The 23,623-nt window shown below is 40.4% G+C and overlaps 1 protein-coding gene across 1 annotated transcript in view; it reads right to left on the reverse strand.

Moving 5' to 3' along the window:
• Positions 1 to 21,283: 21,283 nt before the first annotated feature.
• RAD23B (RAD23 homolog B, nucleotide excision repair protein) overlaps positions 21,284 to 23,623 on the reverse strand; it is a 37,477-nt gene continuing 35,137 nt past the window's right edge. Inside the window, exon 10 of the mRNA XM_065860930.2 lies at positions 21,284 to 22,156. Within this exon, the coding sequence (XP_065717002.1) occupies positions 22,043 to 22,156 (114 nt within the window). The 3' untranslated portion in view covers positions 21,284 to 22,042. The remainder of the gene's footprint in view (positions 22,157 to 23,623) is intronic.

Here is a 23,623-nt window from a genome sequence, read left to right on the forward strand (position 1 = left end):
TGTGAAAAACCCTTGTGAACCCATAAAAAAGATATGTTTCCCAGTCAGGCATTGTCACGGGAGTTGCTTTTCTCCACAGTCTGAATAACCAGCAAACCAAACTGATATGCAAAAGCAAAGCAGTACAAAGGAAGATGACATTTTTGCTACTGCAGACTTTTCCATAAGATTTGGAAACAACTATTTGCTGGCATCTGCCTCAGATGACTGCTTAGGTGATGCATAAGACCATAAATCCCACCTGACAAGACATCCACAGAAGAATCAATGAACGATGAGTGGAGCCAGCAACCTGTTCTGTAGCTTTCAGATACAGCACCTTTTCCTCCGTGTTGCTTTTTTTCAGAAAGGCACAGGATGCAGTTGAATGCCACAAGCAATAATTTCATGAGATTAAGTTCATCCCAGACATGTTGTTGATCAGCTGTGAGATGCACCATTACTGGGTGAGATGGCATAAACCATATGACCTTGTCTGAAATTGAGGCAAGCGACTCACCTGCAGACCTGCTGGAGGCATCACAGGGGTGAGATAACAACTCTTGTACAGAAATTGCAATGAAGGATGTGAGGTGACTTGTCCAAGTCACATCATCCAGTTGCCCTTGTAGCCCTGTAATTTTTGACTCACAGCTGTGCACAGTGCGGGCTGCCTTTTGCCACCAGTATGCACAGTTGCAAGTGTAAGGTGATCCAAGCTTGAAATACAACTTGATCAGGCCAGTTGTTTGAGTGGGTGAACAACCCTGAGAGACATAACCTTTGTTGTCCCTTTCCCATAAGTTTCTCTATTTTTTTTTTTTTTTAATTTTCCTGTTACGTTGAAGCCTCAGCATAATTATAGGCTCCAAACATCAGTAGTTTTATTTCCTATTACCCCAGCAAATGCTATTAATGCAGTAGCACTGCTGGCTGCATCCTGGAAGGGCTTCTCCAGCAAAAATAGGAAGACAGATATGTGTGCATTTTAACTAGTCATGCATATGGAGCCCAGTGTGGGAGGTCGGACTAGAGACCTCTGGAGGTCTCAACCCATTTGCAATGTTCTGGGATTTTGTCAGGGATGCCAAGTTACGTAGCCTTCATATTACCGTTGATCACACACACCACAACTGCAATGAAAGTCAGTGACAGAGTACTCCAGCTGGTGTGGGGGGCAAAGAGACAGGACCTGTGATAGCATGTAAAAAGTTGCACTGGTTTGATGGAAGCAAGATAATTTTTTCATGCAGTTAGAAACGTTTTCACAGCTAGCATGACTATTGTTTGGATTTAGCTTGAGAAAGATAAGATAGCACCCGGAGACAGAATTAATGTTTTTCTTCAAGTAACTTTCTAGTATCTTTGAGTTAGAACAAAGAGAATGTAAGAAATTACTGTTATTCTAGTTGTTGTCTGGGACCTAAGGTCTTTTCTGAGCTCTCTGCGTGCAGTGACGAAGGGGGGCATGGATAGGCCAGAGCTTGACTGACATCCAGGCTGATTTATGAAAGTATTCCACGCCATTAGTGTCATGCTTCATACTTAACAGGAGCTGAGTTTTCTGGCCAGTGTGACCTGTTAGGATTCTGTTCTGTTTTGGTTGAGTAAGGTTCAGGACCTCTTCTAGCTCAGCCTTTTGCCACCCTGCTGTTTTGCAGAGGCCTCTGGGCCTTTCTGCCTTTTCCCCCAGGATCGGCTTTGGGATCAGGTGCTGCTTCCCGGGAGTGTCTGCTCGGTACAGACAGAGTTCATGAGGAGTTGCATTGAGTATCCTGTATTGTATATTCTGTTTCCATTATATACATATATATATTAGTAGTAGCGGTGGTATATTAGTATTATTTTGTTATTTTATTAAACTATGTTTATCTCAATCCAGCAGTTTCTCCCTTCCATTTGAATTCTCTTCTCTATTTTGGGTTGGGGTGGGAGGTAGTGAGTGAGTGGCTGTGATGGCTAACGCAGGTTAAACTGTGACATAAGTATTAAGTCAAGAAATGCTCTTTTATGGCAAAATAGGTAAAGCAATCCTATTTGTTCACCTGGAAGAGCAGACTACCTGCCCCCTTGGTAACATTCCCAACCCCAATGCACAAGAAGCCTTCCCCTCAGGAAACATTAAAAATGCCCTTGAGTTTACACATAGGATGTGTGACCACTTCAGATGTGGCATTTAATGAGACTTATGCTGGCCTTTTCAATAGCCAGCATGTACAGACAGGGACATCAAACTTAGCAATATGTAGACTGACAGTACACCATCAGTTTTGGATGAGCTCTGTCCCCACGAAGGCTGAAGAAGTTGCGCCCCCGGGGGAGAGCTTGGCCTGCAGCTCACCGATGATCTTGCCAAACCCCAGAGGTATCTGGAAGCATCTACCTGTGGGGCGCACTGCTGCAGAGATGCAGACAGGGTTGTTGGGAGGTGAGTTGTGTGCCCTGGCAGAGACTCAAGCAGAGGCTGAACAGCTACCAAACGTCACCTACTGCGATTCTCTTCAAGCCAACACATCCACCTGCCTGGACAGCTTTCCTCCAACGCTCCCTTTGGCTCTGACATTAGATGGCTTTCCTTTGTGTGACCGTATTTGGTCTCATGCATGCTCCTGGGATCACATGGGGGCAGACAACTGAGAAACGTGTAATGATAGTGAGCAGAGTCCGAGATGGTAGACCTGCATAAGAGGACTGAAGCCACCTCACTATGCTAAGCTTGGTAATACGCTCCTTAGGGATTACCAAACATATTACCACTAAAGACCTCAAACACTACATGAGCACCAGCTGTGGTATCAGAAACTCAGATCTCCTTTTCCTCACTTTCACCTTTTGGATATTCAAAAATAGGCTTCATTTGTAGTTTTACAGCTCTGGCCAAATTCCTGCTTTCTGTATCAAAGATATGGATAAGATAAAGCTTATTTAACTTAAAATACATACTTTAACCACACTCGTGCTCAGTGAAGCTTAAAGTCTTAGGATAGTAGTAATCTCACTTAAGGCAGCAGGACTTTGCAGCGGCTTTCACCTGTGCCGTACAGTTTCATGTTCCTCCCAGTGTAGATCATGCTCCAGCACCATAGCAAAAGCAACCACGTGCATTGTCACGTGGGAAGATACAAGGGTCCGAAAGACATCCCTTTATCCTTGTGTACTACTGTCTCTAGGTTCTCCTCACTGCTGAGGGTGTTAAGGGTCCATACCAGCAAGTTAGCCTTGGACCAAAGATCAGGTTGTGAAGGCAGGCTGAACTGACATAAATGATTTCACATCCGTAAATCACATCCTGGACAGAGCTAACTCCTGCCCTAGCTGGTGTACAAACAGGAGGAAGTCAGGGAGTAAGGACATCCTTCCCCAACCCAGCTTGTGCTAGTACAGCTGCCACCACTGTCCTTGCTGCAGCATCCCAGTGCCTTGTCACCTACTTGCTCCAGGCAAAAATGGGGATGGTACAAACTTCTGAGCAACACAGGGACGCACCTGGCCATGCCAGGGCAGAGGAAGACACAACTTGTCTTTGTGGCAGGCTGCTGACTATGGTGACTTCCTCTGCTGCAAGATGATGCACCAGGGTACCTGCTGAGAAAAAAATCCATACCTATTTTAGTCCATTTTCTTACAGCTTTCACTACCCAGACCCCACAGGAGTACAGGAGATTACTGCAACATTCCTCTCAGCTCTGTTGTTTCTGAGGTTTGTGATAACTCAGGCCCACATTCCATGGAGCCATGCCAGGAGCAGACACTCAAGCAAAGATGCGACCATTGAAACACTCACATTGAAGCCATTTCTTACAACTTGGTACTAAATATTCTCATGGCCCTTTCTTGTTCTGAGACCCTCAAGCATCCCTGGATCTTTTCCCTATCTCCAGCTCCCTTTTGCCATGAAAACACCCCCTTTTTTACATCCTTTTGCCCCTTGGGTAAAGCAAAAAGAAGCTCATTCACAACAGGTGTGTAGATTCACTCACCAGTGGGACAAGAGGCTGTTTCACTGGCCTCCCCACCTCCTTGTGAAAGATCAGTTATGATATGGAATTGACATGCTCTGAGGCTGTTTGCTGCTGGTCACCTGTGGTTAGCAAATGGACTCAGAAGCAATTCAGGGATAAGGTCTGAGACACAGAGACGGTCAGAGAGGGAGAGGCAGGGAGAATGCCTAATCCCTGATTTCATTAGGAAACCAGTTTAAAAATAACCTTGCACCTAAATAAGTACTTTGATTTTCCAAAGAGCTAAGCTCCTGGGAGAATTTGGGCCAAAGTGCTGCAAAATGCTGATCTCTGCAATCAGCCAGAAAGAAGATACTGGAAATCTTGGAGTATCAACACCTACCTTTGCCCTTAACTATGTATTTTGCATCACCTGTTCCTTGACACAGGGTCATTACGAGTAAAGGAAGTCTCCAGAAAGCGCTCATTTACATTATGCAGACTTTGCCCTCTGTAGTTTGACTAACTGATGTGTTCCATGCTTAGATATCTCAACTCTAAAAGAGGTTCAATAAGTATCATCTCTGAATTGCATTTCAACTTTCTTCCCCCACAGTGGAACTGACAAGAGAAAATTACAGTTGGAGGAAACTGGAAAACAAAGCAGCACAAAAGCAGCCCAACACATGCAGCAGAGGAGCCTGAAGTCTATTTGCTCTGTGAATTTTAAATGTGGCAACACACAGCATTAAGCAGGGTTCAGCACCTCCTGTGACCCTGCACACACACATGCAGATGAAGCCCAGCGTGAAGGCCTGCAGGTATCCAGTCAGCTACTTCAGACATCCTTGTTTTGAGTACTTCACAACCACAGGGCTTTTCACAAGTAATCCTACACAATCCACATGTGCAACACGTACACACGCACACACACCAACTCTCGTCTCACTGAAGCAACCATGGAGCTTGAGCTGCCAGAGCTCTGAGCGAGCTGATACAGCACTGGGACGAGTGACCTTCAGCCAAACAGTCTGCTGGAGTTGGGGGGGGATCAACGAGATGCACTGCTCCCCCATCTAACTTCAGCAGACTCAAGGACATCTGCTGCAGAAAGGAGTGCCTGGTGCAGGAATGTTTGTGCTTGCAAGGAATGACATATATTTTCTAATTCTGGAAGAATCTGGAAGCTGTTGGCACACAAAATGCCACCTCCGTTCTGGCACATTAGCTTCGGACTAATGCCTCCTTCACTACGCAAAATGACAATTGCTTCTGGGATATACTGACAGAGTTTGACATAATTAATACCAGCCAGTATGCCTTATGGAATAAACATTTTATTCCAATGAGATTCCTGTATTGACTTGATATACTTGAATTTTCCAAGGTGTTTTACCTTGCAGTCTATTGTACGATCTTGCACTACGGAAGTTTAAGAGGACAAACATGGCATGAATAAACACTCTCTCCAGCGAAAGGTCTTCCAGGTTCCGTGGTTGCTAATGAGATCATGAGAAATGTGTGGGTCTGTTTTACCAACACCCCCAGATGCAATGCTTGCTCCAATATTGTTTTGTTTGACTACCTGTTGTCTAAGCAACAATTCCAAACGTGGATGACTCAGAGGCTATAGAATAGAAAAACTAAGGAGGATGGGTCATCCTTACCGAATGATCTGAAATGACCGGTTAATGACGACAAGACAACAAAAATGTGTTTTTGTAGGCCTAAAAACTAGGTACCATCTCTGGGCAGAGAGCATAAGTCATACCAGTAGGGTGAGACACTGTCCTGTGCCTCCTTATACCCCGTCCGTGCCTGTATCCACTCTAAGGATCTCAGAATACAAACATAAGCAAAGAAGGCTCACAAATAGCAGGAGAGCTACCAAAAAAAAGTAGAGGGAGAACAGGAGCCACTGTGACTGAGGCACAGTTCAGCCCAGATACTAGCAGATGGAAAAGGCATCAGCTGCTAGAGAACATCTCATACTTGCCAAGAAGGATAGCTGCTGAAGCGGCTAGCAGTTGACACTACAAAATTCTTAAGATATTGCCTGTAAATCTGCATGTTGCCAGCTATCAATGCTGGCCTATTTTACCCTGAATTCTGAAAAACACCATATTATTTTTTTCCCCATACATCTCACAATTTTTTAACAGGTGTTCAGGGCTTGAGTTCAGGCAGGGGAAGCACAGAGAAGATTAACACCAACCAGGACATGGTGCTGAGAAGAAATATGCTCTCATTACGCTTTAAAAAGTAGAAAAAAAAACCCCAGACTGTTCATAGATGTGAAGAAGAAATTACTTCCCTACAGCATGTCAGCTTGGCATAGACTCAGCAAGCAGGCTGTTTGACCTCTCCAATAAATTACATGGATTGCCAGTAAGGATCATGTGGCTAAGCCTCTAGAAATAAAGTCCCTGGGACTTCATCTTCTGTGCTTGGCATAATTTAATCTCCTAGAAAAGGTAATACTTTTGTTCAGCCTAACACTCTTAGCAGGGAAGCAAAAGGTACTTTATTGTAATGCTGATCAGTTTCCCTGGTTTCCCATTCTGAAGATCTTTCTGACAAAGTCTGAGTGAAAAGACAGTTGAATGGACCAGTGGATTCAGAAATAGCTCAGAAGGCCTAAGGACTTATATTTTCAAAAGTAATATATGATTTCCAGGAAGTTAAATACACAAAGCCTCAGATTTTCCAGAAGCATGCCTGGTACCTCCTGGTAAAGTCCATCCAAACCATTTTCTAAATGCACTGCTCCTTCCTGAAAATACCACCCACTACACACTTACAAACTTCGCTCTACGTCATGAAAAATGCTGGCCCCTCTCCCTTCATATGTTTTAAACTGTAACGCCCAACTACAGGTTGCAAACTAATTTATCTAGGATATCGCTTTCAGACATTCATAGGAAGTGCAATCCTCCCAAAAATCTCTACGCAGAAAGCAGGTCACAGATGCTTAGATTTTTGTGGTCAGAGTAATTAATTATGCCATTTATTCCTACGTGCTACATTGCACAGGCTATTGGAAAGAAATCTCTGGCTGCCTGGAAATGTTTCACCACTTCAGCTCTAGAACCTAAACAACTGACTTTTCTGTTCATCATTACATGGTCTTGTACTTATTTTGAGATCATAATGGCCACTGGGCAATAAGCACAGGACTGCTCATTCTTTTGAGGATTTTACCTCACCCACACAACAGAACTAAAATAACATAGCTTTCCACTTAAAAAGCATTCACCCTAGGTTCAGAAACATGACATCAGTCTGCATGTTAAAAAGGTGAAGGACTTATCCCAAATGCACAGGAAATCAGTGGTGAAGATAAGCACTGATACTTTCCCCGCACTGACCCAGTATCCTACCTTCTAAACCCAACAGCTCCCTGAATGCCGTACCAGCACACTCAGATTAGCTTCAAACTCCAATGATGCTCCAGAGTCCGGTTCATTACCTGGCACAGGTTGCAGCTGAGGGCTGTGAGCCCAGCAGTGCATGGAGATGCAATATTTCACAGGTGGCAACTGCTCCAAGAAGATGAGGACAGCCTGACCTGCCTCACTAGGGAGGTCCATGCAAGGGGTTAATGCTCACTCCCAGGCCCAAGGACCAGACTGGTGCTCTGCTCCTGTACTCACCACTTGAAGTATGTGTGAATCCTGCCCTCCTCTGTACACAAGCCACAAGAAGAATAATTAAGACTACATTCAGATGCATGCTTTGTTTCCTCAGTTTCTGAGATCTTGGAGTGGGGGGGGCAGGGAAAGCAGCTTTTTGGATCAAAACTGTTCAGAAAAAATATCAGTCCTTCTGTCTGTAATCCTAGAGACACAGTTATGCTATGAAGTGCCATGAACATTTTCTGAGAAAAAAGTTTAGTCAAAGGGACATACTTCGTATTAAAATAATGATGTTTATTACGAAGATGTGCAGTCACTATCGTTGAACTTTTGTTCTGCTGCTTCTTGCATTCTCACCAACATGCTTTAGTCTGTCCTTTGTGTGGCTGTGACACAATTGGTAAGTGTTAATGTGTTTATATATAATCATCATTATTATTATTACTATTAGATTTTCAACATCCAGAGACTTGAAAGATTCCAGGTGAATGCTAGGTCTTCACATCTTGGGCCAGGCTTTAATGAGGAACTCAATTTTTGGAGGTACAACTAATTGCTAGCATAACTAATTGCTATAGTGTGCATATCCAAGCACCTCAGAGCAGCCATAAACCAGGCAAAGTCTTCTAGATAAGCTGAGAGCTGGAGTGTTGAGCTGCCTTATGCCAACAGGTAGTAGGACACAGAATAAGTGTTTTGCAGATCTCTCATCTGTCACATCTTGGTGTCTCCTATGTAATTCCTATATGAAAGGAACAAGTCACTAGGCTGCTCTTTACCTCTGAAAGCTTACTTCACAGAATGGTCACTCTCTGGGGTCAAAGCCTTGCAAATATTAGTCTGTTTACTCTTCTCTTAAATCATGCAACCACCTCCCCAAAATGAAAACTGATAACTAAGGAAAGGGAGAAAAGCCCTCAAATGCTTGAATACCACATACTCAGAAGAGTGGCTTTTCCATACAGGTTTCCTCCAAGGTATTTGGTGCTGACATTTTGGCTGTACAGCCAGTGTATGATGATGCCCAAGACTGAGATACGTCTGTATTTCAGAAGAGCGAACATTCAGAAACAGATGTAGAGCTGATGCCTCTTCAGCTCCTCTGCAACAGACCTTCCCCATGACCTTGATTTATTACTTAATGCTAGGTCCTTTCAGGATGATTACAGACTTAAAGAAACAGGAACAAAGTGGTAGTCTCTGAACCTTCTAAATACCTTTGAAAAATCGTATGAAACTGTCACTTGCGTCTTGAAAAATCTCGCCTTTCATCTTTGCCATTCATCCTTAGAGACATCCAGAATAATGGAGACACTATTATTCCCCAGCCTCATCAAACAACAGGGAAGAAGAGTACCAGAACAAGACAGAGTAATCTACTACTGACCGAAGTACTCAGACATGATGGGGACAAAGGCCAGGACAGGAAGAACTAAAAGGGACCCAGATCAACCAGCTTCTAGGAAGGAAAGATGAAAGACTCACTCTGACTACCACTGAAGTGAGTGGAAAAACTCTCATTGACTTCAATGGAAGTCAGATGAAAGACTTGTGTTTTCCTTTGTGAAGCAAGGGGCATGGATGCAAACATGCAGATAGGCCTGGGAAGCGTCCGAATCAGGCATAAAGAGGGTTCACTGAAAATGGAGGAGCAAGAACAGGATTTCTAATCTGATTAAAACGCAGAACTCTGCACCCACAGCAGAGCATAAAAAGTTTAATACAAAACTTCATTTGGAAGTAATGGAAGCAATATCTATCTCTCAACTTGGGTGGAATCTAATGCGTTTGGAACTCAGGACTAATTAGGCTGAATTAGCCAAGCTACAATGACCCTTGGTTGGGTCACATGTACCTGCTTTGGAGCTCTATCTGTAAACCAAGTCACTTGCATCTTCTGAAAATAAAATGCACTAGTAAATAGGCTGTACAAACAACCTAGAGTGTTAAACAGGTTTGGCTAGCTGTCAACCCACAGGGCACATTTTAATGACCTCTCCTCCTCCCACTCCCCTGCCCCAGCCCCATGCAGTTGGACTGGAGTATCACTGCAAGAAAAACAGCAGAGGCAGACAGGAGGCAGATCCCTATCAAATTCAGCCGCAGTGAGATTCTGCCTCTTGCAAACTTGGCTGTGTTAGCCTGGCCTTCTTCAGACACCTGCCTGGGACTGGGAATGTTGCCTACACATATAGAAGCTATCCCAGAGTGAGACAAGAAATACATCTGTCGTGTCTCTGATTGATGACTGACCGGACTGCATGTTCTGGTAAGAATGTCACCAGTCACAAGCTAATTCCAGCCTTCCATGAACATACAAGAAGCAAGGCAAAGCAAAGTAATCTATGCAGAGACAAGAAATTAAAAAAAAAAAAAAAAAAAAGAAAAAAGTGCTGTTTATTAGCAGGTAATGAGATTACACTAAGAATCTCCAGAGGAACTGGGTCTGGTTTTCAGAATGAACCCCCAGAAATTATAGGAGACACCAACCTAGAAGAAAGAGAATGAAAAAACAACAGTTCTGCATTTAATTTTGCTCACGTGAGTAACCACTTTGAAGTCCAAGGACCTACTTACATCAATACTTCAGCATTTGCAAGAGCAGGCTGCTAATTTGCACTTTCTTAACTACACTTCATTTGTAAAGCCAGTAATTACAAACAAAAAGCCTCATTTAACAAGACCACCTGACCATACAATCACACTACTTGTACAGTCTCTGCAATCATATTTACAAATTAACTACAAAGTGTAGGCTCCTTCTCTTTTGTTTTAAAGTAGATCTTTAATGCCTCATATATCGACCTAGGCAGGTTTTTTGTTGTTGCTGTTGTTTTTGTTATTATTGTTTAATGTTGCTTTTTTGTCTCCCTTGATGCTGATGGTGCAAATCACTAAACTATCTCTCAGTCACACATTCCCAGCTGGAATGAAGGGATCTGAATCCCGTGATGAGTAAAACTACAATAATTTACATCAGCAGATGCTCTTGCAATATCCTTCATTGATCTATTGAAAAAGCAGAATTAATGGCTTTGTCAGCCCTCCGCACTTAAAAGTCTCTGATTCTGGTTTACACTTAACCTTCCTTACAGCGCTCTGGTTTTGGAAACAAGCCTCCAAGAGAAGTAGAATTTCCAAGACAAAACCTCACAATCTTTAGTTTCAGTTCCCCCTGTTCTGCAAAGGGTCTGGAAAAAAACAAACAAAAAAAAACCAGCGTAATCTGAAACATATGCAGCAGCCAGCCTGCTGTTGTGAAGACTGGAACACATGTAACATACTGGTTTTATGGGGTGCTGATGAAACCTGCAGAAGGATTAATGGGAGACAGGGAAAAGTCAAAAAAAAATCTGAAATCTAATTACGCAACACAGATCATTCTCATGCTTTAGGCTCTTATCAGACACCTTAAAACAATAACAGCCTCTTAAAAAGCCCCTGTGTGGAAGGGCAGTTGGGAAACTGGAGTGGCTAGCTGAGATATCCTTCAGCAAATAGCAGAACAGCTACAAAAATATAAAATAAAAGAAAAATAAAAGAATGGCTTCTTATTCAAAACTTTTGGATGAGCTGAGGCCTTCAACGTGGAAGAAAGAGTCCAAAATGGCACACAGGGTGTGACAAGTTCATATGCCACTGAGGATTTAAGGTTCAGTTCTGGAGTTTGGGGTTTTTGCAAAGTTTCTGAAGAGAAACTTCTTTCCTAAGAAGTTGTATCAATGAGACAGATATATCTAAGTATGTTGTGGTCTTATTTATCCATCTTGAACCCTCCTCTAAAACCTATTCAACAAATGTGACTGGGACAGAGGTTTGCACCCCTAGGAGGTTAAGCAGCCAAAGAAAAATTCATTATGCTACAGAAAAGCAGACAGTCATGCAAACATTTCCATATACAGTTAGAAACCCCCAAATCCACAGGAAAATAATAAAAAAAAATAAACATCTCAACATACTGTAAAGTTCTATGACAGCAATATATATCTGAAGAGCCACAAACCCAAATGTAACCAGGCTTTATTATTTCTGGCACTCAAAGGACTGTTTGGTGGGTTGTTGTTTTTTTTTCTCCTTCCCCTTTGTTATTGTTGTCGTCGGTTGGTTACATTGTTTGGACAAGTAAAAGTTACTTCCCCATTCACCATTTTACTGCAGTATGTGCATTCAACTTACCAGATCACCAAAGACAGCTCAACTTTTTGCAGTAAGTCACATTCACGTTCACATGATAAGCAGAGTCTCAAAATAGGCTGAAGTGTCTCCTGTGAAGGGTAATTATTAACCTACACCAAACCTAAAGCAGCCAGGTACTTGACTTCAGCACTGCCAGCTGCTTCAGACAAGAGCAGAGATGACACAGGCTAAGCTAGTTACAGATTGGGCTATATGTCAGTTAAACTATTCTTTACAAGTGATCTTGTCCTTCGCTCTTGTTACTAAAAACTCCTGTCAGGCTAATTTCTAACTACACTCTTTCTAAATTTTTTTCTTGCCCTGAATGATGAAAGTCACCAGCACTGAGGTAATGACAAATGACCCAGCGGCCAAATATCTAGCATGAGGGGTGTGCTTTCAAAAAAGTTTTCCAGAGAACTGAAGTCTTTCTGAAGAAAACAAACTTTCATCAAAATCCCCATGAATGCTGAGCTGTCATTTGGGCAGTGAAAGCATTTCACTTCATACAAACCATAAAACTCAAACTTAGATTCAAGCTGAGGTGTAACTCAAATGCCTCATATGGAGCCACACCTGGTGTGGTATTGCACAGGCAACCCCCTCCCAGGCTGACAACTGCCATTAGCAAGAACACCTGCACATCAGCTTGCTCCTCATGTGAGCAACATTTCCAGAACAATTACGGAGACCTGCAGGGACAAGAACAGATGTAACATAACAGGGTCCTTTGTTACTTGTTACTTTGTTACTTTTTCTCCACCTTTAAGCAGGAGCACCTCAGTGTGTTTAGGCTGCCCAACAGTACTTGTGGTTACTGAGTTCTACGCCAAAGTACAGACTTTTTTTGTTTTTATTGCCCACTTTGTTTCCACTAAAGAAAAAAATGCAACATCACTTTGGGCCAACTGATGTAAATCACTTCTGTTTTTATTCATGCACCACCCACCACCATCTTCTTCATAAGGCAAGACCAAATTGTAACAGAGACATGATCTGGGGAGCACCATGGTTATTCTGGACAGCAAGGTTAAGAAAGATTTCCTTCTTCCCTCATTACATCAGTTACACCTTCAAGTCACCATGGAGTCTCCATTTAATCACAGGGTGATTGTTTCAAAGGCAATCTCCAACACTGGGCCCAGAAAGGCTGGAAAAAGGGGAAGCAGTTAAAAGTTTTTTGATTTGCTCATAAAATCAAAGAGAGGTACAGCAAACAGGCACTATGCAAACAAGCCATTGCTTTGTAGTGTATAAAACTCTAAAAAGCAGACTATTTTCAGGCTATCAGATTGCCATCAAGGAGCAACCTCATGGTGTGAAGACTTACTCCAGCACTGTGACAGTGTATCTGGAGCTCTTGACTGCAACAAGCACATTGTTCCACATAAACAACAGCAGTATTGCTACTTGTTTTCTCTGTCAGAAAACCCTGGACAACATGATACTGTCTGGTCAGCAGATGTATCCTTTAGTTTGCACTAAGTATCCTTCCAGTGTGTGGCTTGTTTTTTTCAGTTACTGCCTCCTTCTCTCCCTCTGAGCTCAGGTTCTAGTTTGCAGAGGCTGGGCAGGCAGCTGAAATGCAGACCATCACGCAGGAATACAGCAGAGTACTCTGTTAGCCTGAATATTTCTTTGCACATCCACCGCGGAAAGTTCTGTTCACTTGTTTTTCAAGACACTTTTGGCAGTCAGGACTCAGCTCAAGAATTTACAGGTTTGAGATTGCTTGGGCTGTGTGCGTTAGCAAGAGAGACAGGCTTGAGAATCAAATGCTTTCTTCTATCTCTCAATTTTCTCACAGCTAGAAAGGTGCACAGTAACTCCAGGAGTGACAGAGAGGGTCCTTTGAAATGAAATACTAGACAGTTTCAGCAATTCATTTGGTGCTGTCTCCTGTCCTGTCATTCCAGAACATGAATTGCTGCTCCCATTCCCAATCTGGTCTTAATTGTTCTGAGATTATCAGGTAACAAATCCTCTCAGATGCTTCCAGATGGACATTCCTTTTCATATTGTCATTTTTCATTGAAAAAAGTGCTTTAGTGGCATGGAGACCAAAGCAGTTCAACCTTAGAGAATCAGGAGACATTTTAGCAAGCATCTCCCAAGAAGCAAATTCACTACTTTCATGGATGAAAGGGGGCTTTCACCTTCTGGCTCCTAAAAGTCTGGATAAACACACTGTTTTACACTTTGTGGATTTATAGGCTGATTCAGGATTAGGAGAGCCCAATTTTTCATTGTGGAAAGCTTCAATGTGCAAGTTCCAAAGTATAAAAACTTGAAGAGAAGACATGACAGAAGTAGTCACTGCACAATGGTACGTGGTGAAAGACTGGTTTTGCTTCTTAATTTTCAGTACCATCTGTTAGAAGTAGGACAGATTCCCACTTCTTTCCAACTTCCACCCAAAGAAAAACTTGTTGACAAAGAAAATCAACTCTGTTTAGAAATGCCACTGTGCTACTTCACCCTTAATCATCAGCATTACTGGATGAACTTCAAGACATCCCAACAAGGTAAATGAACCCATCAGAGACTCCACTACACAATTTCTTCCACCTTCTGACAACTCACTCATGGGACTCATCCGGTTTTCTCCTTGAGACAAGCCTGGGAGTCCATGTCACTGAAATCTGTATGAATATTAATGATTTATTCTACTCAATAATTCCCAACCCAGACAGAGCAAGTACGATCATTGAGCTCTATGGCTGATGTGAAAATAGTGAGTGCTTTCTAGTAACATTTTCTAAAATTATTTGTCTATACTTTAGAAAATTTATGTTCTTATTCATCTGCATATGTTTAAAAAAGAACAACTCGCAGGTCTATTCTCTCAGACAAACTCAAATGACTATTTCCCACCCCTACACTCAAGTTCTCCAAAGTTTTATTTGCTCTCACATTTACCTATTCAGATTTGGGATAACAGACACACATTCTGACATTTTGATTTTACACTTAGTCTGCATGACAAATGTGATGCAATTTTGAGTAGAAATAACAATTTAAGTCCAACCCTGCTACTGCAAGCTGCATTTATTTTCATATGTCTGTAAAAACCCCTCACACAAACAGAAGAGAGGTTTCTTCAGGTACCTTCTCTAGCCACCTTGTTTGCATGTTGTTAGACTCTCTAACCTACAAATTCAAGACTGTCCCAGCAGAGCGTCACAGTAGAATGGCAAACATTTCACCATTTCTTGCCCCAAATGTAAAATCACTTTGTCCCTTTTTCTCCTCTTCTCACAGTTACCCTGTAAGCCAGACATGCTAGAAGCCTGGTCAGCTTTGTGTGACCTCTATATCTACTTCTGTAGTTGTTAATTTAATTTGACAGATGAACTGGTAATTCATTTTCATCTCCCAAGTGTAGTTCAATCCACAATTACAAATCTGAGTATTAATGTGAAGACAAGCAGCACTGTGGCTGGGGGTCACAGGTGAAGAAAGAGCACGATGAAAACTAAACCACCTAGACCTCCATCTGATTAAGGCCACTACATAATGATGACTCTGCTACTGTTTCCACTAAAGAAAAAAAATTACAACCTTTTTCAGGGCACTGGAGTGCCTACAAACATGCAAGATGGGAGATTAGCAGAATCTAGTACAAGATAAATTATAGAAAATGTCATTTCATTTGTCTCAGCATTCCTAATTTCTTGTTTCCTTCTCACCATAAAACAAAATTCCCAAAGAGAAGCTACATAAGTAGAGGGACAATCTTCCAGACACATGTAAAATACACTAATTGTTCCATGAAGGCAATGAAGATGATGTGACAGCCAAGGAGAGATAATTTTTTCAGTTGGAATGAGTAATATGACAATAAGCTTGCAGTTTCTCCACCACAATCACATAAATAACGTCTTACCAAACTAAGAAACCCATTTATGTAAGCACAGCCTTAACCACTTAGATATAAGGCATTCCAGAGGTATTATTAGGGCATGTTAAGGCTTATTAAGGCATAATATAGTTCTAAAGACACTACAAATTCCAGCAGTACAGCAGGAAAAAGAAACTGCAGCAACAGTGTCTCCAATTAAAAAATCTAAATACACAGAAGATGGCAGAACACTGCCTATGCACTAGAAGAAGCCCTATTAGTCAAGCCTATTACTACTTGCTTCCAACAAGGTATTTCTCTCTCATTAAAAACACCACTTTATCTCTGCCACCTGACAGCATGAACACCAGACACAGCACATCAAATGCGTAACTTCAACTTGAGCCTCACTTTGCATCAGTATGTTTAAGTAATGTTACTCCCCAAAGGGCTGAGCTCTTGTAATTCCACAAGCGACCTTCTCAGTTCTCCTCACTTGCATTCTTAGCTTTCAATTAACCTCCCCTTTAAGCAGTGTAGTGTATACAATTCATAAGCGACTAAGTTGACTCTTTAATAAGCTTGCAAAGCAATAGATTCTAAGAACGCTGAAGCAAAGCAAATTATGAACTGAATTCAGAACATGAGGTTACCCTCATTGCTAGCAGCAGCTGACAAAGCCACTGTTAAATGCTGTTTACATGCCCCTACCACAGTCGGTCATGCCAAATCGCTGTATTCAGCAATAACAGCTCTCTATTCTGCTATCCTGCACATGAGCAAAATCACCACTCCTGTTCATGGCAAACTGAGGTCTAGTATTTTAGCAATGGCAATTTGCCATGGATTTTCAACAGTGACCTAGGCACTGCGTGCACAATTTAACCAGGTATAGAAAATGGTCTTTGGGGTATTTTATCTTAATATTTATGTACCAATAAGACATCTACTTCAAATTCTGAGAAATGTGAAAGACCATATAATTATGTACTCATTTAGCAACAATTTCTTACAGCAACTGAAAAAAAAAATTATGGCTGTGTTGATCTTTAGCCCTATTTCATACATTCTGAAGGAATTCTGCTCTTCCGAGACTGAGTATTCCCAGGTTTTGTGGCAACTTCTCACAGGTCACAGTTTACAATTTAAGACACGTACTCATGAATCACGAATTACATTCATACTCAAGAGGTATAATTCCATGAAAAAACAGTTGCCCAAATGACATTTGCAGCATTGCTCCGTTAGTATGCTGCATAATTCTGCACTTTGCCAAGGGAAATTTCACATGGAATTAACAAATGAAACAAACAGCAGTATTACTATGAAACGCACACTTGAGGTGGATCACTCATTTCTCTCACTTCAAAGACTCCTGAAGAAACTCAAAGAGCAGATCAGGTCTTAATAACATAACATATAGCTAGAAACAAAAATCAAATTACTTTTTCTCCACCTTTAAGCAGGAGCACCTCAGTGTGTTTAGGCTGCCCAAGAGTACCTGTGGTTACTGAGTTCTACGCCAAAGTACAGACCTTTTTTGTTTTTATTGCCCTCTTTGTTTTGTAACCTTCTTATCACCCCTCAGAGCTGGTTTTAGAAGCAAAACACTGAACAAAGAGCTACTGCCTGAAAAGGAACATATCATTGATTTGTCTTTGATTCCTTCAATATAAGTGTTAATCCTGTTCCCACCTTCTTTCTCAATCTAACTCTTGGTTATTTACAGACACAGAGTCCCACCAAAAGTTCCCTCATTAGCTGACACTCCATTTGGTTCTGCCATACCATATATTCCTCTCTGCCTTCAACATACTGTGTAAGTCTTCCAGGTGTGCCCTTTCACAAACACTGCTGCCCCTTCCAGGAGCAGGCTCTGCACTTCGACCTAGCCTACCCACAGAAGAAACCTCTACCCCAGGTAGTGGGAACAGAACTACACTCGTCATTCTGTTTCATATCCCACCCAGAAGACTAACCATTTCCAAACACCTCAACGCCTGCCTCTGAAATCTTGTTCCTGCCTTCTCTAACAGGTGCTGATAGCGCTCCCTTTGCAGCTTCCATCTCCAATAGTGAGAGAAAAAAAAAGAAAGAGAGATTTAGGGTTAAGACAATGGGGTGGGGGAAGGAAGTAACACACTTCATTCAGATATATCATTAAAAATATGTACCTGAATTTACAAGATTTTGGCCAGTTCTACAGATACAGCCACATGGACACTTGGGAGACATTCCCCCATTTTTTCATCTTTGGTTGCTGCACCTTTAGAGTAAAATGTCTCACATTAAAAGGGCAGCAATGAATCTCTCCCCTGGGATGGCAAACAGACCTGCCTGCTAGAATACCTTGTTACTCCTAGTCTGTCACATCTAAAATCCCTATCTCAAGCAAGAATTCTAAAGACATCTCTTCTTGTCCTCTGCAGCACCCAGTATTCACATTAATATGTGGAGCCATATCAAAACACAAAGGTACCTATTTTGAAAGTAAAAGAAACTTTGCATTCTAGGTGTCTAGGCACAGCTGTGTAGGTATAAACACCACAAAACCTTCACTTAAGTACTATTTTTAGCACTGGACTTTCAGCAAACAGAAGCATATAGCAGATAATAATTGTTAAGAGTTCACTGAGGAAAATGCCAAAGCAAAGGAATGAAGAGGGGATAAGTATCTTCAGAGTCTACTACTATTTTTTTAGACTACTACTGTTACTGAACAATATGCACATGTCTTTATGAATTTCATTGCCATCTGGACAGGAGATGTCACAGATGCTAGTGTCTTCACAAAATGTGCTTTGAGTTAAATTGTGTGTTATTAATATTTATTTTTCCTGCCTAGCCAGTAAGTATAGCCCAGTATCAGGAAGGAGGAAAGAAGTTGAGTGATAACACGAACCAAAAAGATTGTCCCTTCTTTCCTTGCAGGTCATATATTCTGTAAGGAAATATGTAAGTACAGCACTAGTACATGACAACCAGAAGTCAGCAGCATCACCTACCACCATAAATCCCAATTATTCCCATACATCATTTCATCATAGGTGGGATAACCCTACTTTTATGGATAGTTTATTGAAGCTACAACATTTTATAATTTGTGGCTTCATAACCATATAGCTGTAGTTGCAAAATAATAAAAGACAGTGTGTTGAACACTTTGTGGCATCCCAAACCAGGCAAGAACTTAAAATTTTACTGACACAGATGTTCTCTCTTCACTCCCATCTTATTGTTTTCACTGAATTATATAGTGCTTTCAAGTGCAGAAACTCTAGGTTAGTTTGTGTGCAGACAGAACTTGCCTGGAAATAAATCAGCAAAAGAATTTAAACATTAACATGTCTGTCTCCAAATCTCTGTAAAACCACCTGAAACATTGAATGAAACCACAGGTGACAGATCTTCCTACATTATTTGAGGACTTGCTTTTGGTCTCCAACCCAGCACTTGAAAATCAGAAACACAGTTTGACTTTATAAGTGATTATTCTCACACTTCTAAGAATTTTTTTTGTGTGGTAAGAATAAAGCATATCATCAATCCAATATCTTGGGTTTAACTAGATTCATAAGAGGATTCTGGACAATGCTAATGAACCATAGAATTAAAATGCAGCTACATAGAGGACGTAAGATTAGACAACTATAGAACGGATAGGACTTCAAAGTAATTTCTTTAATCCAAATTAAAAGTGCATTATGAGTAACTTTTCACTAAGCAGATACTTATAAGTTTTACAACACAGTTAAGGACTCCAGCACCAAAACTTAAGAAGAAATACTTGATTTTCTCAGCTACTGTTGACAAAGCCCTGAGGAGAATGCTCACCAAATCCCTATGAGATCTGCAGCAAAAGAGCTGGAAAGCACGCTCTACAGCACGCTCCTGGTAGCACTTGGCAGAAAATGAGGCACAGCGTACCTAGACAACTTTAATAACTTATTCAGGACACACTTACCTTTTCAAGACCATGTAAGTTCAATATATTATTTCCTTTTGGCAGCAACTACAAAGAGAAACATGATTCTCCATGGCAAGCATCCCACTATGGAAAAGATAACAGTTTTTGCTAGGATGTAAGGTCAGACACCTGTTGTTCATCAGAAGTCACATAAACACCATTTCACTGTTGAAAACTGGGAACAGAAAATCACTAGTAAGGCTTCAACCACACAGTGCTAAACCCTCAGTCTCTCAGCATACAAAGTTACAAATGACCAAAGCTACTAGCTTTTTGACAAATACCAAGCTCAACAGTCTTTAATTGAAATACATTATAATAAGTAAACATTTCAGAATCAAAATTCGAGGCAGTTGACTGAAAACACGCGCAGACATTCTTGCATTACTCTCCACCCTCCTAGAGAAAAAATGGTTATTTCTGAGAGCAGTTTGATCAGAACACAAGACTCCCACAAACTAAAACATGTTGTCTCAGTTAGATATTAGCTATGTAGTAGAGTACATTCGAGAAGTCTTTATACCAGTTTGGCATTTTTCAAGTACTTGGCAGCTGGTCCTTTTACAGATAACAAATATCCCCTTTTTGTCTGAAGAGTGTTAAATCAAAATCCATCTCTTCCAGTCCATAAATATACTAAGAATCCTATTTAGCTGAAGTCTACTGGCTGGCTTGCATATTAACATTTCACTAAAATGAAAGCATTATGAAAGATTTATTTTCTATTTAGCAATATCACAACTACTGATAGATCTGGTTTGTGCTACTGATCACTTCAGACATACACCTATGAAATTTTAAGAGAATGAAATCTGAATAATTAAAATACACACTATCTGGAAAAACATCACATGTGCCTAAGGACAGAAAGAAAAAGGTTTTAATACATTTAACTATTTTGTGTAAATAATCACTTAACAGATGATGGCCAACCAATGAAGAAACAAAATACAATACAAATGCTTCAGTCTTTTTCACTCTCTTTTCTCAATACACTTGAGTTGTACTTTAAGCTTAAGTATTAGTTAAGTAGTTAATCCAGTGATATACAAGCTAAGCAGAAAAATATTTTTTTAAATGTAATGTACCACTAAATTGTTAATATAATTAGTGGTACGACAGCTCAGTACCGTACCACTAATAATATTTTCTTGGTTACTGCAGAGATAAATTTGTAATCTAGGTAATTGGAGTACAACTCTAAACATCCCCATGATAGCTTTAGGTTAAATTAGAATTTGTTTTCATTGCTAACACTGCAATTATGGGCAAAATTGTCTCTACAAGTCAACATATATTAAAAGGAAGATTGTTACATTTTATGGTAACTAAACAAAATAAATGACAAGTAGGTACCAAAAAGTAAGATTCAAAACTCTATAACCAAAGCTTTTTTGCAATATCAGAGATATGAGTGAAGATTCTTCTGGGCTGGAATAACTCCATTGTTTCGTGGATATCCCAAGATATCAACTTCTCTTCCTCATAAAATGTGGAAGTCAAGAAAGTCTCTACTGAACAGAAATAGCTTGATAATTACAATTTACTCAAAAGCAACAGAATGCCAATATCTTCAGATGCTTACAGCTGTGTTGTAAAAGCTAGTTCAAAAGCAGGAAGGTGAAATTTGATTTGATAAAGTTTCATTGCAGTGGACAAAAATGAAACTTGTATTTTGTTTGCTGGCAGAAAGAGAATCTTCAACTCACAAGAGCGCATATAACAAAATCAAACATGCAATCTATTGATTTAAAAACTTTTACTGCAATGTGACATTTAAGTGAACAGTAATTACATATCTCTCATTTCTCTCAAAAAGAAAAGATGTAAACAGGATAATAATTTTACCTGTACATACATAGCCTCTCGGATCATTTGAGGTGGGCAAAGGAGAGGGTAGTGTTTTGCAATGATTGAGACAGTTTTAAGAGAAATGGATTTTCAACTGAAAAAAAAAAAGAGCCAACATTTTTTAACCCAACTTAAACAAAATACTGTGCTTCTTGCCCTATTTTAACACATCTGAGAAAGCAAAATAATTACCCATAATTTGGCATTCATGTTTGCATTTGCTCTGATCTTTTAGATTTCACAAGGCTGCTATCCAGTGTTGCCATGAAATAGAGACTGTAGAATCTAGGTAGCACAGGCTACTTTCAATACCAAGTAGAAAGGAACATGAAGCATTACACTACATTTCTGCAACTAGTACAGTAAGAGTGAAAACTAGAAAAAGTTAATCTACAGTGTATAGAAGAAACTAATTATCTGCAAAAGCTGATTTTTGGTTGTATATTATTTTACACTGTTATTTTCTGCATCTGCTAAATTAAAGTAGACATACTTGCTGCTTTCTTTGCTTTGTTACCTATATTCTCTTCTCCCCTGCTCCCCATATTTCATACACCAAGCATTATGAATATAAGCCCAAATATCCCCGACAATCCAGTGAACAAAGTTAGTTTAATGCACTGGTGTGAGATGTGAAACCAAAAAAGGTCTCTCAATCTTCATCAAAGTTCTGTTGTAGAAGAAAGTTGGCAGCCAAGTTTTCATTCTTCTCACAAGCAAAATACGCCTGTATCACAAGTCCTTCAGGAAATCCTAATGCCTTTAACTGAAGAAAATAAACAGATTTAGAAAGTACATTTTATTATATATTAACCTTCTTTGTATACCTAGTAATTTAAGATGCCACTTAGTGCACAAAGGTGTTGCCTCTGTCTTCAGAAAACAGAATTCTTACTTGAAAAAGTGACCTGAGTCTAACGAAGTACCATAAAACATGTCACTTTTCTTTCACTGCAACAGTAACACACTAAAACAGACTCTGATCACAGTAATGTCTGGAAGTAACAGCAGATTGCACTGCTACAAAAAAAACCAAACAAACAATGCCCATTTGAAGTTACTAATTATACAAAGCTCAGGATTGTTAACAAAAGTTGCCTGGAACAAAAGTTCCCAGCTTGTGATCACTAGTAGGTGGCTCAACACATCACATTAAGTCACACTTTCCATTGTTCCAACCGGCCTTTCACTTAAAAAAAAAAAATTGATTACACATTGCAGCCATAAGAAATAAGTTGAGAGCACTAAGTTTTTCAGAAGTCAAGGAACTAAATAACGTCTAGGGCACAATGACAACAGGGGATGAGAATACTATCAAAGAGCTTACTACTCTGCCAAAGAACGGGTTTAGGCTGCCCTTAAAGACACTCAGCAAACCAATCTTTGTTTTAGCCAAACCACGTACAACCACTTGGAGATTTTCTTAAAATCCTCACAGCACCCACCGGGCATTTCACATATAGGGCACATCAAATCTTTGAAAAACTCTTTGAAAAACTATGTCCTATTATCCTTTACTAACCATTCCTAAATTTAATTTCATGCTTACAAACAGCATGAATGTGTCAGCTGTAACACTTAAACAGCCCAACTTTGGGAAAGGGGAAAGCAGGGAAAGGGGAAGAAGCACGCAGGTCTCTGTTGGGGTTTTTGAACAGGTTGTAGAGGTAATAACGCTCTACTGCATGAAGTGGTTTTAAAAAGAAATGCAGTAGACTAGAGAGGATGACCTGTGAAGATGTACGTGTACAAAGTCTTAGACTAATCTTTTGTCAATTTCCTTGAGATCTAGGAAATTGACACCTATACTAAAGTTGTTGTGTTGTTTTTTTTTTTTCTGATGATCCTTACATAACCTTTTTCTTTGCCAGTTGAAAAAGTCTTTGATATACAAAAACACTACCACAGTGTGACACAAGTCTTTGCAATCTGTTCTAAAAAAACTTCAAGGTATTGCTGTCTATGCAAATCCATATTCATTCACTGTTACACACGGTATTCATGAATGAAATATATCGTCCAAGCATATTTTTACAGATATATTTACCTTTATTTTTACAAAGCTATAATTAACTAATTCTCATGGATAGACAAATAACTGGGTTAAGTGGTGATTTCCACCAATCTACTTAACTATGAGAGGTCTTACTATCCACGTACTTTGCAAACAGTGCTCATGCAGACACACCTAGAAGCCTATCACAGCACCATATAGAAAAGTACCCTCTGACAC

The sequence above is a fragment of the Patagioenas fasciata genome, chromosome Z, assembly GCF_037038585.1.
Source record: "Patagioenas fasciata isolate bPatFas1 chromosome Z, bPatFas1.hap1, whole genome shotgun sequence".
NCBI classification, from domain to species: Eukaryota; Metazoa; Chordata; class Aves; order Columbiformes; family Columbidae; genus Patagioenas; species Patagioenas fasciata.